Source organism: Diorhabda sublineata, chromosome 8 (assembly GCF_026230105.1).
Source record: "Diorhabda sublineata isolate icDioSubl1.1 chromosome 8, icDioSubl1.1, whole genome shotgun sequence".
Taxonomy (NCBI): domain Eukaryota; kingdom Metazoa; phylum Arthropoda; class Insecta; order Coleoptera; family Chrysomelidae; genus Diorhabda; species Diorhabda sublineata.
This window is the reverse complement of record NC_079481.1, coordinates 1,418,429-1,436,144: the sequence shown is the minus strand read 5'-3', so window position 1 is coordinate 1,436,144 and position 17,716 is coordinate 1,418,429. Positions and strand designations below refer to the sequence as shown.

Here is a 17,716-nt window from a genome sequence, read left to right as displayed (position 1 = left end):
AGTTTTCAAGGTCAAAACGTATAAAAAAGTTGATTTTGACAACTGAAAGTATGAAAAACACGAAATTTTCAAGAATTTATTGATATTAAATGCGTTTAACGAAAATATTTTGACCAATTTTTCGTTTATTTGATATAGGGGTTATTTGAAAACATAAAAACTAAAATTGTACAGTTTTCAAGGTCAAAACGTATAAAAAAGTTGATTTTGACAACTGAAAGTATGAAAAACACGAAATTTTCAAGAATTTATTGATAAAAAATGCGTTAAACGAAAATATTTTGAACAATTTTTCGTTTATTTGACACAGGGGTTATTTGAAAACATCAAATCTAAAATTGTACAGTTTTCAAGGTCAAAACGTATAAAAAAGTTGATTTTGACAACTGAAAGTATGAAAAACACGAAATTTTCAAGAATTTATTGATAAAAATGCGTTTAACGAAAATATTTTGACCAATTTTTCGTTTATTTGATACCGGGGTTATTTAAAAACATAAAAACTAAAATTGTACAGTTTTCAAGGTCAAAACGTATAAAAAAGTTGATTTTGACAACTGAAAGTATGAAAAACACGAAATTTTCAAGAATTTATTGATAAAAAATGCGTTAAACGAAAATATTTTGAACAATTTTTCGTTTATTTGACACAGGGGTTATTTGAAAACATCAAATCTAAAATTGTACAGTTTTCAAGGTCAAAACGTATAAAAAAGTTGATTTTGACAACTGAAAGTATGAAAAACACGAAATTTTCAAGAATTTATTGATAAAAATGCGTTTAACGAAAATATTTGACCAATTTTTCGTTTATTTGATACCGGGGTTATTTGAAAACATCAAAACTAAAATTGTACAGTTTTCAAGGTCAAAACTTATAAAAAGTTGATTTTGACAACTGAAAGTATGAAAAACACGAAATTTTCAAGAATTTATTGATAAAAAATGCGTTTAACGAAAATATTTTGGATCATTTTTAGTTTAATTTAATACCGGGGTTATTTAAAAACATCAAAACTTAAATTGTACAGTTTTCAAGGTCAAAACGTATAAAAAAGTTGATTTTGACAACTGAAAGTATGAAAAACACGAAATTTTCAAGAATTTATTGATAAAAATGCGTTTAACGAAAATATTTTGAACAATTTTTCGTTTATTTGATACAGGGGTTATTTGAAAACATCAAAACTAAAATTGTACAGTTTTCAAGGTCAAAACGTATAAAAAAGTTGATTTTGACAACTGAAAGTATGAAAAACATGAAATTTTCAAGAATTTATTGATAAAAAATGCGTTTAACGAAAATATTTTGAACAATTTTTCGTTTATTTGATACCGGGTTATTTAAAAACATCAAAACTAAAATTGTACAGTTTTCAAGGTCAAAACGTATAAAAAAGTTGATTTTGACAACTGAAAGTATGAAAAACACGAAATTTTCAAGAATTTATTGATAAAAAATGCGTTTAACGAAAATATTTTGAACAATTTTTCGTTTATTTGATACAGGGGTTATTTGAAAACATCAAAACTAAAATTGTACAGTTTTCAAGGTCAAAACGTATAAAAAAGTTGATTTTGACAACTGAAAGTATGAAAAACATGAAATTTTCAAGAATTTATTTATAAATAATGAGTTCAACGAAAATATTTTGACCAATTTTTCGTTTATTTGATACCGGGGTTATTTAAAAACATCAAAACTAAAATTGTACAGTTTTCAAGGTCAAAACGTATAAAAAAGTTGATTTTGACAACTGAAAGTATGAAAAACATGAAATTTTCAAGAATTTATTTATAAATAATGAGTTCAACGAAAATATTTTGACCAATTTTTCGTTTATTTGATACCGGGGTTATTTAAAAACATCAAAACTAAAATTGTACAGTTTTCAAGGTCAAAACGTATAAAAAAGTTGATTTTGACAACTGAAAGTATGAAAAACACGAAATTTTCAAGAATTTATTGATAAAAAATGCGTTTAACGAAAATATTTTGACCAATTTTTCGTTTATTTGATACCGGGGTTATTTGAAAACATAAAAACTAAAATTGTACAGTTTTCAAGGTCAAAACGTATAAAAAAGTTGATTTTGACAACTGAAAGTATGAAAAACACGAAATTTTCAAGAATTTATTGATAAAAAATGCGTTAAACGAAAATATTTTGAACAATTTTTCGTTTATTTGACACAGGGGTTATTTGAAAACATCAAATCTAAAATTGTACAGTTTTCAAGGTCAAAACGTATAAAAAAGTTGATTTTGACAATTGAAAGTATGAAAAACACGAAATTTTCAAGAATTTATTGATAAAAATGCGTTTAACGAAAATATTTTGACCAATTTTTCGTTTATTTGATACCGGGGTTATTTAAAAACATCAAAACTAAAATTGTACAGTTTTCAAGGTCAAAACGTATAAAAAAGTTGATTTTGACAACTGAAAGTATGAAAAACACGAAATTTTCAAGAATTTATTGATATTAAATGCGTTTAACGAAAATATTTTGACCAATTTTTCGTTTATTTGATATAGGGGTTATTTGAAAACATAAAAACTAAAATTGTACAGTTTTCAAGGTCAAAACGTATAAAAAAGTTGATTTTGACAACTGAAAGTATGAAAAACACGAAATTTTCAAGAATTTATTGATAAAAAATGCGTTAAACGAAAATATTTTGAACAATTTTTCGTTTATTTGACACAGGGGTTATTTGAAAACATCAAATCTAAAATTGTACAGTTTTCAAGGTCAAAACGTATAAAAAAGTTGATTTTGACAACTGAAAGTATGAAAAACACGAAATTTTCAAGAATTTATTGATAAAAATGCGTTTAACGAAAATATTTTGACCAATTTTTCGTTTATTTGATACCGGGGTTATTTAAAAACATCAAAACTAAAATTGTACAGTTTTCAAGGTCAAAACGTATAAAAAAGTTGATTTTGACAACTGAAAGTATGAAAAACACGAAATTTTCAAGAATTTATTGATATTAAATGCGTTTAACGAAAATATTTTGACCAATTTTTCGTTTATTTGATATAGGGGTTATTTGAAAACATAAAAACTAAAATTGTACAGTTTTCAAGGTCAAAACGTATAAAAAAGTTGATTTTGACAACTGAAAGTATGAAAAACACGAAATTTTCAAGAATTTATTGATAAAAAATGCGTTAAACGAAAATATTTTGAACAATTTTTCGTTTATTTGACACAGGGGTTATTTGAAAACATCAAATCTAAAATTGTACAGTTTTCAAGGTCAAAACGTATAAAAAAGTTGATTTTGACAACTGAAAGTATGAAAAACATGAAATTTTCAAGAATTTATTTATAAAAAATGAGTTCAACGAAAATATTTTGAACAATTTTTCGTTTATTTCATACTAGGGTTATTCTCAAACTATCACAACCAGAGTCGTACAATTTTCAAAGCCAAATACTATAGAAAATTTAATTCTGAAATTATAAACTTACGACTAATTTGCCGCTTTATCGAAATATTTGACACATTCTTACATCATCTTACAAAATCTGCTCTGAAATGTTTTTGTCCAGTCAAAATTGGAACAATGCCAGAAACGATAATAAAATTTTTATGTTTATTTTATTTTTATGTTTCCCTGACTGTTCTTTTGTTTAATTTCAACATTAAAAAACCAAATTATTCGAATAGAACTGATTTAGAAAGATATCGTGCTTAAATATCGACAACACCCTGTAAAACTTGATCAAAAAAAAAACTTTCAACTATTTAATAAGAATAAAAATTTTTATGAAAAAAATTAATCAAATTTCAAATTAATTAATATCAAGTCTACTAATTTTGCTATAAGCAATTTATATGTCATTCTTCTAATACAGGGTGTCTCAAAAGAAGGATCAATCTGAGTAGTATGGTCATAATATTTATTTTTACATTTTATATGACGTCATTGGTAATTACTGAAAATTTCAGACTGATCCGCGGCCTTTGGTGAATTTTTTTCAATTATTTGCTAACAGCTGCGAGAGTTGTGTGATGGTTAGGGGATGTTCGGGGGTGGTATGGTCTTAATACGAGCAAAAACGCCCGCATTTGGTTAAGAAAAAAGTTCACTTTCACCAGCTCATACATCCGTTATTAAAATGGCCCAAACTAATTAATTAAAGTTCGAATTGCTACCTCGTGCACCCCATTTGCCAGATTTAACTCCCTCGGATTATTTTCTGTTCTCGGACTTGAAAAAATGTCTCAGTGATCAAAGCCATGAAGAGAATTTTTGTTGTACCAAGTACTTTTGAAACCACCCTCGTAAATATCTGCCGAGCCGTCATAGGCGATGTTATTTTTAAGAAATAAATCCCCAAGCAATTTATTTTAATATGTAACAAACTTTTTTTCAATAAATACTTGTTTTCAATATTGCTTTTCTAAATGTGAATTTTCTTTTGAGACACCTTGTATATACTGTTCATTTTTCGAAAAGAAAAAGACTAAAACTTATTCTAATAGCTCTAAAAACGACGTTAAACCACAAATATACATTTATATTTAACTTTTAGAACGTTTATATATAATAAAATACATCAAAACGTAAATAAAGCTTGAACTAAATATTTTGAGAGATTTTTAGAACCAGGCATTCAACTCGATTAACTTCTTAAGGTTCCATGACCTACTTAGTAATTAAACTAGTTTTTAAAATCAAAACTATACGAAATAAACCAAAAGATTCGTTAATTTTCTAGTAATTGAGGTATCTATATCATGATATCATCGTTTGAAGTGTTAAAACATAATAAATGCTATAAATGATACCAATAACACTGACAATTAAAAGATTCTTACCTTGGACATATTTTCCCGATTTCGGTGTGGATGACATTATTTTACTACATCTAAAATGATGTATTTGTATATACGGCTCTCTACATTATAACACAAACACCCACATTCAACCCGAATTCACTCAGAATATTAACAACCTTTGCCATTTTCCCGTTTAGCAAGGGAAACTGGAAAATTAGTACAATACACGAAAAGCTTACGACGCTTACACCGCCATCTGTTCATCTCGATAACAACAACATTTGACAGATAATCATCGATTGTAACTATTCGAGCTGCGTTGTCGGATTTCATTTTATGTTGCAAGATTGCGTATAAATATGACAATTACATTATATTTAATTTTAATTATCACGTTATATTATTCATTATTATTGGTAAGTAAAATATTTTTAGATATTTAATATACATAAATGTATTTGATGTGATAAGTTAATATAGATTAATATAGAATTAAACTTACCTATTAAAATTTTATTCCGAAACATAATAAAAGTCCGGCAACGTTGTTTCGAATTATGGAATGTTTTAAAGACAAGTTACCACTACCTGTCGAATGTAAACAAATAACCCCAACGAAATGTCAATAACGTAAGTGTCAAGTGTATTTAACACGATTGCAATATTTTACTTGAAAAATAATAACAATAACATAATTTATAGAAGAAAATACAAAAGAAAACTCGAAATAAAAGTGATGCGAATCTTTACACAAAGTAACTAGGTGAGTTTTATCAGTAACAAATTTATCGCTGAAATTTTAATTAGTCGAAATCTTATCTTTCTAATCAGTTAGTTAGCACGCTTCGCGATGGGTAACTCAGGTCTCAAACAACATATAGAAACCGCTCAAAAAACGGGAGTTCTCAAGTTATCTCAAGGGAAACTAAACGAATTTCCACCAGGTTTCAAACAACTGGAAAGCAGTCTCCGAACTTTGGACATATCAGACAACAAATTCGTAATTTTACCTAACGAAATAAGTAGATTCATGCAATTAAGACACTTAAATTTGAGTAAAAATAGATTGGCAAAGATTCCTGATTGTATAGGTGCCCTAACTAAATTAGAAATATTAAACGCGAGTCACAACAATCTAACAACTTTACCTAGAACATTATCAAATTTAATACATTTGAAACAGGTGAATTTAAGTGATAATCACATCAAGGAGTTCCCGTTGATGTTTTGCGGTCTCAAACATCTCGATGTGCTAGATTTAAGTAGAAACGAAATAACATCAATCGGTCCGGAAGTATCTGGTTTGAACGTCACCGAGCTTAACTTGAATCAGAATCAAATAGCGCACGTTTCGGGGCAAATAGCCGATTGTCCGAGATTGAAAACGTTGAGATTAGAAGAAAATTGTTTGCAGTTAACGGCTATTACCCCTAAAATACTGGGGGAATCGAAAATATCGAATTTATCCCTTGACGGTAATCTGTTTAAAACCACGCAGTTATCTGACGTGAACGGGTACGATGCTTACATGGAAAGATTTACCGCTGTGAAAAAGAAATTGTTTTAAGAGGTTTCGTTATTGTAAATGTTATATCGATGTCTGCATGAAACAATTCGCTTTTAATTGACGCTGACAATCATTGATGTCTCGTAAAAGACACTAAAACATGAAGTGATACGTATACTGAGAGATGTTTTATTTGTTTTATAATCTTTTCCAAAAATTTGAGAAGTATTTAATGTAATACAACACTAGTTTTAATTGTTTATTGTTTTTTTCTAATCGTTTAATTAATTTATAGTCTGTTTGGAAAGATCGTAATTCCGAATATAAATTTTTGTGTTTTATAGTCTGTTTTAAGGGGCCTGTCAAACATACGTCAAAAAATTGAGGTTAGAAACGTTCGTTTGTGATAAAATGTAATGAAAACGATCAAAAACACATTAAAAACAAATTCAATGGAAGCCTTTCATGGTTCCAATTATAATTTTTATGTTTTATAGCCTGTTTTGAGGGTACTGTCAAAAATACGTTAAAAAATTGAGGTTAGAAACGTTCGTTTGTGATAGAATGTAAAGAAAACATATAAAAACAAATTCAATAGGATCCTTTCATTATTCCAATTATAAATTTTGTGTTTTATAGTCTGTTTTGAGGGGCCTGTCAAACATACGTCAAAAAATTGAGGTTAGAAACGTACGTTTGTGATAAAATGTAATGAAAACATTCAAAAACACATTAAAAACAAATTCAATGGGATCCTTTCATAGTTCCAATTACAAATTTTATGTTTTATAGCCTGTTTTGAAGGTACTGACAGACGTACGTTAAAAAATTGAGGTTAGAAACGTTCGTTTGTGATAGAATGTAATGAAAACAATCAAAAACACATTAAAAACAAATTCAATGGAAGCCTTTCATGGTTCCAATTATAAATTTTGTGTTTTATAGTCTATTTTGAGGGACCTGTCAAACATACGTCAAAAAATTGAGGTTAGAAACGTTCGTTTGTGATAGAATATAAAGAAAACATATAAAAACAAATTCAATGGAAGCCTTTCATGGTTCCAATTATAATTTTTATGTTTTATAGCCTGTTTTGAGGGTACTGTCAAAAATACGTTAAAAAATTGAGGTTAGAAACGTTCGTTTGTGATAGAATGTAAAGAAAACATATAAAAACAAATTCAATAGGATCCTTTCATTATTCCAATTATAAATTTTGTGTTTTATAGTCTGTTTTGAGGGGCTTGTCAAACATACGTCAAAAAATTGAGGTTAGAAACGTACGTTTGTGATAAAATGTAATGAAAACATTCAAAAACACATTAAAAACAAATTCAATGGGATCCTTTCATAGTTCCAATTATAAATTTTATGTTTTATAGCCTGTTTTGAGGGTACTGACAGACGTACGTTAAAAAATTGAGGTTAGAAACGTTCGTTTGTGATAGAATGTAAAGAAAACATTCAAAAACACATTAAAAACAAATTCAATGGAAGCCTTTCATGGTTCCAATTATAATTTATGTTTTATAGCCTGTTTTGAGGGTACTGTCAAACATACGTTAAAAAAACGTTCGTTTGTGATAGAATGTAAAGAAAACATATAAAAACAAATTCAATGGGATCCTTTCATTATTCCAATTATACATTTTGTGTTTTATAGTCTGTTTTGAGGGGCATGTCAAACATACATAAAAAAATTGAGGTTAGAAACGTACGTTTGTGATAAAATGTAATGAAAACAATCAAAAACACATTAAAAACAAATTCAATGGAAGCCTTTCATGGTTCCAATTGTAAATTTTGTGTTTTATAGTCTATTTTGAGGGACCTGTCAAACATACGTCAAAAAATTGAGGTTAGAAACGTTCGTTTGTGATAGAATGTAAAGAAAACATTCAAAAACACATTAAAAACAAATTCAATGGGATCCTTTCATAGTTCCAATTATAAATTTTATGTTTTATAGCCTGTTTTGAGGGTACTGACAGACGTACGTTAAAAAATTGAGGTTAGAAACGTTCGTTTGTGATAGAATGTAATGAAAACAATCAAAAACACATTAAAAACAAATTCAATGGAAGCCTTTCATGGTTCCAATTATAATTTTTATGTTTTATAGCCTGTTTTGAGGGTACTGTCAAAAATACGTTAAAAAATTGAGGTTAGAAACGTTCGTTTGTGATAGAATGTAAAGAAAACATATAAAAACAAATTCAATAGGATCCTTTCATTATTCCAATTATAAATTTTGTGTTTTATAGTCTGTTTTGAGGGGCTTGTCAAACATACGTCAAAAAATTGAGGTTAGAAACGTACGTTTGTGATAAAATGTAATGAAAACATTCAAAAACACATTAAAAACAAATTCAATGGGATCCTTTCATAGTTCCAATTATAAATTTTATGTTTTATAGGCTGTTTTGAGGGTACTGACAGACGTACGTTAAAAAATTGAGGTTAGAAACGTTCGTTTGTGATAGAATGTAAAGAAAACATTCAAAAACACATTAAAAACAAATTCAATGGAAGCCTTTCATGGTTCCAATTATAATTTATGTTTTATAGCCTGTTTTGAGGGTACTGTCAAACATACGTTAAAAAAACGTTCGTTTGTGATAGAATGTAAAGAAAACATATAAAAACAAATTCAATGGGATCCTTTCATTATTCCAATTATACATTTTGTGTTTTATAGTCTGTTTTGAGGGGCATGTCAAACATACATAAAAAAATTGAGGTTAGAAACGTACGTTTGTGATAAAATGTAATGAAAACAATCAAAAACACATTAAAAACAAATTCAATGGAAGCCTTTCATGGTTCCAATTGTAAATTTTGTGTTTTATAGTCTATTTTGAGGGACCTGTCAAACATACGTCAAAAAATTGAGGTTAGAAACGTTCGTTTGTGATAGAATGTAAAGAAAACATATAAAACCAAATTCAATGGGAGCCTTTCATAATTCCAAATATAAATTTTGTGTTTTATAGTCTGTTTTGAGGGTACTGTCAAACATACGTTAAAACATTGAGGTTAGAAATGTTTTTTGGCAAAAGTACGAAAAACGTATATTCAAAACTAGTAAAAAGACAATCGATAAAAGTTTACTGTCATTCCGATCATGTATTTTCTATTTTATCAAGTATTTAGGTTAGAAATTTTCGTTTGCACTCTGTATACAAAAACATTTTGAAACGAAGTTCCATTCGAGTTTCTTCTTATTTAAACAACGATTTTGTATTGGTTTTTACAAAAAACAGACCAATCTGAAATTTGTAAACAGTTGAAAATCTAATTTAAACACGTGGAAAAAATTCCAAGGGTTCATTGACTCTTAATGTCTGAAGGTGTGTTGGATTCTTTCATATGTTCGACAGGTCTCTAAAAACCCGAATAAAATTCAAATCACACCTAATTTAAGGTTTTTATTCAAAAATATGTATTAGATAGTGAAGTTATATTTTTTTCTCAAAGTTTATAGTATGTTTGAAATTATTAGAAAGTAATACATGTGATAAACGTCTTGATTTTTTTTTTCAAATCTTGTAAACAAATCCCAATCTATGCATATTTTTTAGAATTGTGTCTGTCGTATTTGTTTAAATAGAATAAAATGCCTGTAATAAAATTTTGTATTTAGACATATCTCACCTTGATTGATATATATCAGCTGTTTCTTTAAATTGGCTACTAATCACCCGGACTAATAACCTGTCATAGGTTTGTTCATTTTCCAACCATTAATTCGAACATGCACTTTATTATTAAATAAATATATTTAGCGCCTGTGATTTTTTTTCGATATTTAGCAATTTGATATGTGTCATAAACGTACTTAAATGTGGGGTAAATCAAATCTCGAAGACTCAACTTGTGTCATTACGGGTCCAATGTGTTTCTGCTCGCCCTAATACAGGGTACTGTACTGTTTCTTATCAATAAGGTATTTATTCTACAACATTTATGTCCATATTTTATATAGATGTAATAGATATGCTGCACATCTCTCTCTATATTTTATAAATTGTATTTAAATTCTACAAATCCTGTATAATAAAAACGTACAAATATTATTATTTTGTCACTTAATTCCCCAGACTATAAATTCCTGGAATATTGCTTCGGATCCTTTAACGAGACGAAACGAATATGCACGATCTTTTGGCGCAAAAAATCGGGATAATAAATAATAAAAAAGTTATTTTTGATAAAATAATAATTTAAGTTTTATATCTATTCAATTTCGAAAAAATTTTTTTATTATCACCCTAACTAAATTTGACATTTCAAATATCGGTATTTACGTCAACTCCAGAACGTTTATCGATTTACGGAAATTTCCTACAAATTCTTAAAGCCGGCATCACAATACATCATTAATTCAAACTCGCTTATGTTTCATAAGATCCAATATACACATTTGTTTTTATCTGATTTATTTTTAGATATTTACTTTTACTTTTTTTTAAAACGTACAGTATTTTGTTTTTGTAAATAATACAAGCTCGGTTAGTGTAGTTCGATCCACTCCTATATATTCCCATCTTTGTTTATCTCATTTGTAACCGAGTGCGAAGTAAAACGTCCGGTGTAACGATGACGTTAAGAAAGAAATATTCTGTGTTCATTTTACGACGGGCGGTTGTCTATAGTGAAGCGTGTTGCGTAAAATATATTTCTGTATATTAAAAACGTTTTTTGTTTAAATATACTAATTTCAGTTTTGTATTTAAACACCAGGTAAGTGAAATAATGCAATAATTATCCATGTATAAATAAATTTATAGTTATTTCACTATTGTTTACTTCAATGCAGTGCGACCAGCTGGAATGGCTGGTTACAATGTTTTTGTTTACCAAAACCACGCTTCACGAAAATCAAACTATAAGTAATGATGCTGTATTTAATCGTATATTTTATCGAAAATATGGTATTGAAAGTAATTTTTTGTTATAATATTTGATATATATCAATTATTTACTGTTTTATTATTTGATTTGATAGTGTCACGTAGTCCGAAATGACGTGTAACCCAAATCATATTAGATACGATATTTTTTCCAAAAGAAGGATTTTATTGTAGGTAATTCTTTGAAAATAAACTAGAACAGGTGATTAGTTAAAAAAACTCGGCTTTTTATTTTGAAAGCAAATATGGCTTCTGAAAAAGCAGACGTCGATATCGCCGAAGACAACATCGACATCGATAAAGTGGTTAACGAAGAATTAGCCGCTAAAGAAAATGCTACTGTCGGTGATAGTCTTACGAAACGTAGACCAAAGAAAGTGAATAGACAGAATTCTAAGGAAAGTGCTGTACCGGCGTTCGTTCACGGACCTAGATCATGGAAAAATAGTCGTAGATCTAGGAACGGTTATGGTAGAGGTTTACCTAAGAAGAAAGGAGCTGGAGGTAAAGGAGTTTGGGGACTTCCGGGGTCTGAGTTACTAGAAACCTACGAAGATATAAACGATCCTAATTTCGATAACGAAAATATGGGAAACGGTTCGTATTATAATATATATATATTTTTTTTTTTTCGTTAATATTTTATGTTTTATTTATTTTGATTTATAGGAGATATAGAACTTAAAGCTGTAGTACCTGAAGTATCAGATGAGGAAATTAAGAAAAAAGTGGAACCGATTATTCTGGAATATTTCGAGAACGGCGACACTCACGAAGCCATACTTTCAGTAGAAGAACAAATACCTTTGAACCGAAGGGAAACTTTGGTTGAACAATTGATAGAAATCGCCATGGATCACAAACCGTCCCACAGGGAAATGACTTCCGTGTTGATTTCCGATCTATTTCCGCATACTATTAACGAAACCGACATCAGTAAAGCTTTTGAGAATCTGTTGGCCAATTTGCCCGATTTGATATTGGATATACCGGACGCTCCGACGATTTTGGGTAATTTCATAGCGCGCGCCATAGCTGATGATTGTATCCCGCCCAAATTTATCGTTTCATTGAAGCAGAAGAGCGATAATAAGGATTTCCAGGAGGCCGTTAGCCGCGCCGATACTTTGTTATCCATGAAACACGGCTTGGTACGTTTGCATAACGTTTGGGGAGTCGGTAAGTATGTAATACCGTTTGCGGTACATTTGAACTACTTTGGTTGTACTGGTGTGCATTTTGTATGTTTGTATTCGTTTAAATGTTAAAGTTGATGTAAATTCATGTTGGAACAAGGAGAGTGGAAGGTTTTTATTAATTATGGATTTTTTTTTATGTTATTGGAACATTAATTGTTAAAATTTAAATGAAGACGATACAAATATATCCTAGGATTAAATTGTGTAAAAAAATTGGAATAAACTGAGAATTGGATGTTAAAATTATTATTTTTGTTCAAATTCTGCATAAATAAATGTATTTTATGGAAATTGATCAATTAAATGTGGATATTAATGATCTGTATGATGAATTGTCTCAATATTGATCTAATTAATGTTGATAAAATGAGAGGTTTAATAAATTTTTTAGAAATTGGTCAAGGAAATTTGATGATTTTCCCATTTTTTTATAATATAATTGACTTTATGGAAATTGATCAATGAAATGCCGATAAAATGAGAGGTTTAATTAATATTTGGAATATGGGTCAATGAAAGTTGAAGAATTTGTCATTCTCATTTGATTTTGCATAATTTGTGGAATTTTATGGAAATTGGTCATTAATATGTATATTGAAAGAGCAGTTTAATGAATTTTCTGGAAATTGGTTCAACTATTTTGATTAATTTACCATTATTATTTAAATTATTATTAATTTGATCGACTTTATGGACATTGATCAATTAAACGTTGATAAAATAAGAAGTTCAAAGAATTTTCGGGATATTGATCAAGGAAATTTTATGAAATTGTCATTCTCATTTAAATCATACAAAATTTAAAAAATTTTAGGGAAATTGGTGATTAAAATGTGAATGAATGAAACGGTTTGATGAATTTTAGGGAAACTGAACACTGAAATGAAAATAGAATTGAACATCAATAAATAAACGGTTTTATCACAAATTTAGAATATTTAATGGAATTATATGAAAAAATAGATTTAATAGATTTTGATCGAGAAAATATTGATACGTGATAATCTAGTACGATTAGGGATAATAATCATGTTGCTAAATGGGAGTTTTATGAACATTAGTCGAGGGATTTTGATGAATTTGCGGTTTCTATGGATTTTGATCGAGAAAATATTGATACGTGATAATCTAGTACGATTAGGGATAATAATCATGTTGCTAAATGGGAGTTTTATGAACGTTAGTCGAGGGATTTTGATGAATTTGCGGTTTCTATGGATTTTGATCGAGAAAATATTGATACGTGATAATCTAGTACGATTAGGGATAATAATCATGTTGCTAAATGGGAGTTTTATGAACGTTAGTCGAGGGATTTTGATGAATTTGCGGTTTCTATGGATTTTGATCGAGAAAATATTGATACGTGATAATCTAGTACGATTAGGGATAATAATCATGTTGCTAAATGGGAGTTTTATGAACGTTAGTCGAGGGATTTTGATGAATTTGCGGTTTCTATGGATTTTGATCGAGAAAATATTGATACGTGATAATCTAGTACGATTAGGGATAATAATCATGTTGCTAAATGGGAGTTTTATGAACGTTAGTCGAGGGATTTTGATGAATTTGCGGTTTCTATGGATTTTGATCGAGAAAATATTGATACGTGATAATCTAGTACGATTAGGGATAATAATCATGTTGCTAAATGGGAGTTTTATGAACGTTAGTCGAGGGATTTTGATGAATTTGCGGTTTCTATGGATTTTGATCGAGAAAATATTGATACGTGATAATCTAGTACGATTAGGGATAATAATCATGTTGCTAAATGGGAGTTTTATGAACGTTAGTCGAGGGATTTTGATGAATTTGCGGTTTCTATGGATTTTGATCGAGAAAATATTGATACGTGATAATCTAGTACGATTAGGGATAATAATCATGTTGCTAAATGGGAGTTTTATGAACGTTAGTCGAGGGATTTTGATGAATTTGCGGTTTCTATGGATTTTGATCGAGAAAATATTGATACGTGATAATCTAGTACGATTAGGGATAATAATCATGTTGCTAAATGGGAGTTTTATGAACGTTAGTCGAGGGATTTTGATGAATTTGCGGTTTCTATGGATTTTGATCGAGAAAATATTGATACGTGATAATCTAGTACGATTAGGGATAATAATCATGTTGCTAAATGGGAGTTTTATGAACGTTAGTCGAGGGATTTTGATGAATTTGCGGTTTCTATGGATTTTGATCGAGAAAATATTGATACGTGATAATCTAGTACGATTAGGGATAATAATCATGTTGCTAAATGGGAGTTTTATGAACGTTAGTCGAGGGATTTTGATGAATTTGCGGTTTCTATGGATTTTGATCGAGAAAATATTGATACGTGATAATCTAGTACGATTAGGGATAATAATCATGTTGCTAAATGGGAGTTTTATGAACATTAGTCGAGGGATTTTGATGAATTTGCGGTTTCTATGGATTTTGATCGAGAAAATATTGATACGTGATAATCTAGTACGATTAGGGATAATAATCATGTTGCTAAATGGGAGTTTTATGAACGTTAGTCGAGGGATTTTGATGAATTTGCGGTTTCTATGGATTTTGATCGAGAAAATATTGATACGTGATAATCTAGTACGATTAGGGATAATAATCATGTTGCTAAATGGGAGTTTTATGAACGTTAGTCGAGGGATTTTGATGAATTTGCGGTTTCTATGGATTTTGATCGAGAAAATATTGATACGTGATAATCTAGTACGATTAGGGATAATAATCATGTTGCTAAATGGGAGTTTTATGAACGTTAGTCGAGGGATTTTGATGAATTTGCGGTTTCTATGGATTTTGATCGAGAAAATATTGATACGTGATAATCTAGTACGATTAGGGATAATAATCATGTTGCTAAATGGGAGTTTTATGAACATTAGTCGAGGGATTTTGATGAATTTGCGGTTTCTATGGATTTTGATCGAGAAAATATTGATACGTGATAATCTAGTACGATTAGGGATAATAATCATGTTGCTAAATGGGAGTTTTATGAACGTTAGTCGAGGGATTTTGATGAATTTGCGGTTTCTATGGATTTTGATCGAGAAAATATTGATACGTGATAATCTAGTACGATTAGGGATAATAATCATGTTGCTAAATGGGAGTTTTATGAACGTTAGTCGAGGGATTTTGATGAATTTGCGGTTTCTATGGATTTTGATCGAGAAAATATTGATACGTGATAATCTAGTACGATTAGGGATAATAATCATGTTGCTAAATGGGAGTTTTATGAAAATTAGTCGAGGAATATCGATGAATTTTGAGCAACAGAATGTTGATATGTGATAATCTAGAACGATTAGTTATAATTTTGAGAATTTGCGCTTTTTATGGATTTTGATTAAGAAAATGTTGATATATCATAATGTGGAACGTTTATGGACATTAATCTGAATACTGTTTAGAATTTTGTCAAATTTGAGGTTTTCCACAATTTTTATCGATAAAATATTTTTAATTTGTGCAATTAAATGACTTTTCGGGAATTTAATCATGGAAAATCGATGAATTTGTCAATTTATAAACTATCTACCGAATTATTTGGAAATTTTTAGTAGAAGTATTGACGAATTTCACATAATCAATTGATTACTATAAAGTTTATTATATTTTATGGAAATTGATCAATGAAATGTTGATAAAAAAATTTTTTATGCTAACCAGGCGGAGCCCTTCGACCAGTAAAAGCCTTAACCCGCCAAATGTGGTTGTTACTACAAGAATTCTTATCGTCCGGCGACATAAACGAAGCGAGCCGATGCCTCAGATTATTAGAAGTGCCTCATTTCCATCACGAATTGGTTTACGAAGCGATAGTGATGGCGCTGGAAGCGAACAGCGCCGTGAAAGAAGAACAATTGTGCACCCTGCTGAAATCCTTCTCGGACGCCATACTAGTAACCCCCGACCAAATGGAAAGGGGCTTCCAGAGGGTGTTCGACGATCTGCCGGACATCTCCACCGACGTACCCCTGGCCTTCATCATACTCGACAGGTGAGTCAACAACCGAAAGTCTTTGGATCGTTTTGATTTTGATTTTTGTCCGCAAGGTTCGTGGATCGGTGCCATTCTGTCGGTTTTCTCACCGAGGGCATTATGAAGAAGATGCCGTCCCGCGGCCGCAAACGTTTCGTCTCCGAAGGGGACCAGCATTACATTAAGACTCACAAGATCGAACATTAAGTCCGAATCACCCCCCAGTAGATTTTACGAATTTTTTGTATTCTTTCTTATAGGCACTCTTATAGGTGTGCTCTCAACGTTTGGAAAAAAAAAAGAAGAAAAAAATCTTTTTGAAATGGAAACGTTAATTTTTTTTTTGTATATGTTCTATGGAATAAAGATTATTTCAAGTTTATTTGGATTTTTGTTTCGGTGGAGTTGTCGAAGGCCGAAGTGTTTGTTTGATTGCTTTTGAAAGGTTCCGGTTATTATTTTTGGGATTTTTTGGCGCTCGAAATTTTTAAAAAAATTGGGAGGAGTTGTTTTTATTGATACTAAAAGGTTTTAGGACTTTTTCAAGTTTTTTGGCGCCCAAATTTGAAAAAAAGTGGAAACAGTTGTTTTTATGAATTCTATTAGGACTTTTTTTGCTTGGTTAATTTCCGAAATTCAAAAAAAAGTGCTAAATTGATGTGATTTTCTTTAAATTTGGAAAATATATGCCAATTTTCAAGTTTTTTGGCGCTCAAAATAGAAAAAAATTAAAAACAATTGTTTTTATTAATTCTAAATGGTTTTAGGACTTTTTGCTTGGTTAATTTCCGAAATTCAAAAAAAAGTGCTAAATTGATGTGATTTTCTTTAAATTTGGAAAATATATGCCAGTTTTCAAGTTTTTTGGCGCCCAAAATGGAAAAAAAGTAAAGAGAGTTGTTTTTATTAATTCTAAATGGTTTTAGGACTTTTTTTGCTTGGTTAATTTCCGAAATTCCAAAAAAAAGTGCTAAATTGATGTGATTTTCTTTAAATTTGGAAAATATATGCCAGTTTTCAAGTTTTTTGGCGCCCAAAATGGAAAAAAAGTAAAGAGAGTTGTTTTTATTAATTCTAAATGGTTTTAGGACTTTTTTTGCTTGGTTAATTTCCGAAATTCAAAAAAAAGTGCTAAATTGATGTGATTTTCTTTAAATTTGGAAAATATATGCCAGTTTTCAAGTTTTTTGGCGCCCAAAATGGAAAAAAAAGTAAAGAGAGTTGTTTTTATTAATTCTAAATGGTTTTAGGACTTTTTTTGCTTGGTTAATTTCCGAAATTCA

The 17,716-nt window shown here is 29.6% G+C and overlaps 3 protein-coding genes across 6 annotated transcripts in view; 2 read left to right on the top strand and 1 right to left on the bottom strand.

The window, feature by feature from the left end:
• The window catches only part of LOC130447421 (guanine nucleotide-releasing factor 2), a 48,759-nt gene extending 43,700 nt beyond the window's left edge, over positions 1–5,059 (bottom strand). For 3 of the 4 annotated variants that reach the window (XM_056784233.1, XM_056784234.1, XM_056784235.1), the window contains exon 1: positions 4,842–5,051. In XM_056784233.1, coding sequence (XP_056640211.1) covers positions 4,842–4,878 — 37 coding nt within the window. In that variant the 5' untranslated portion in view covers positions 4,879–5,051. Of the gene's footprint in view, positions 1–4,841 lie in introns of all 4 variants that reach the window. The other variant, XM_056784231.1, reaches the window with a different exon arrangement.
• A 593-nt stretch (positions 5,060–5,652) lies between these two features.
• On the top strand, positions 5,653–6,369 carry LOC130447423 (leucine-rich repeat-containing protein 57). The gene has a single exon (XM_056784238.1). It carries the CDS (start codon positions 5,653–5,655, stop codon positions 6,367–6,369), a length of 717 nt encoding a protein of 238 aa, XP_056640216.1.
• A 4,552-nt stretch (positions 6,370–10,921) lies between these two features.
• Positions 10,922–16,817, top strand: LOC130447401 (programmed cell death protein 4). Its single transcript, XM_056784195.1, has 5 exons — positions 10,922–11,052; positions 11,397–11,819; positions 11,892–12,401; positions 16,121–16,451; positions 16,508–16,817. The coding sequence occupies exons 2-5, from the start codon at positions 11,468–11,470 to the stop codon at positions 16,638–16,640; spliced, it is 1,326 nt and encodes a 441-aa protein (XP_056640173.1). The 5' UTR covers positions 10,922–11,052; positions 11,397–11,467; the 3' UTR covers positions 16,641–16,817.
• The last annotated feature ends 899 nt before the right edge of the window (positions 16,818–17,716 follow it).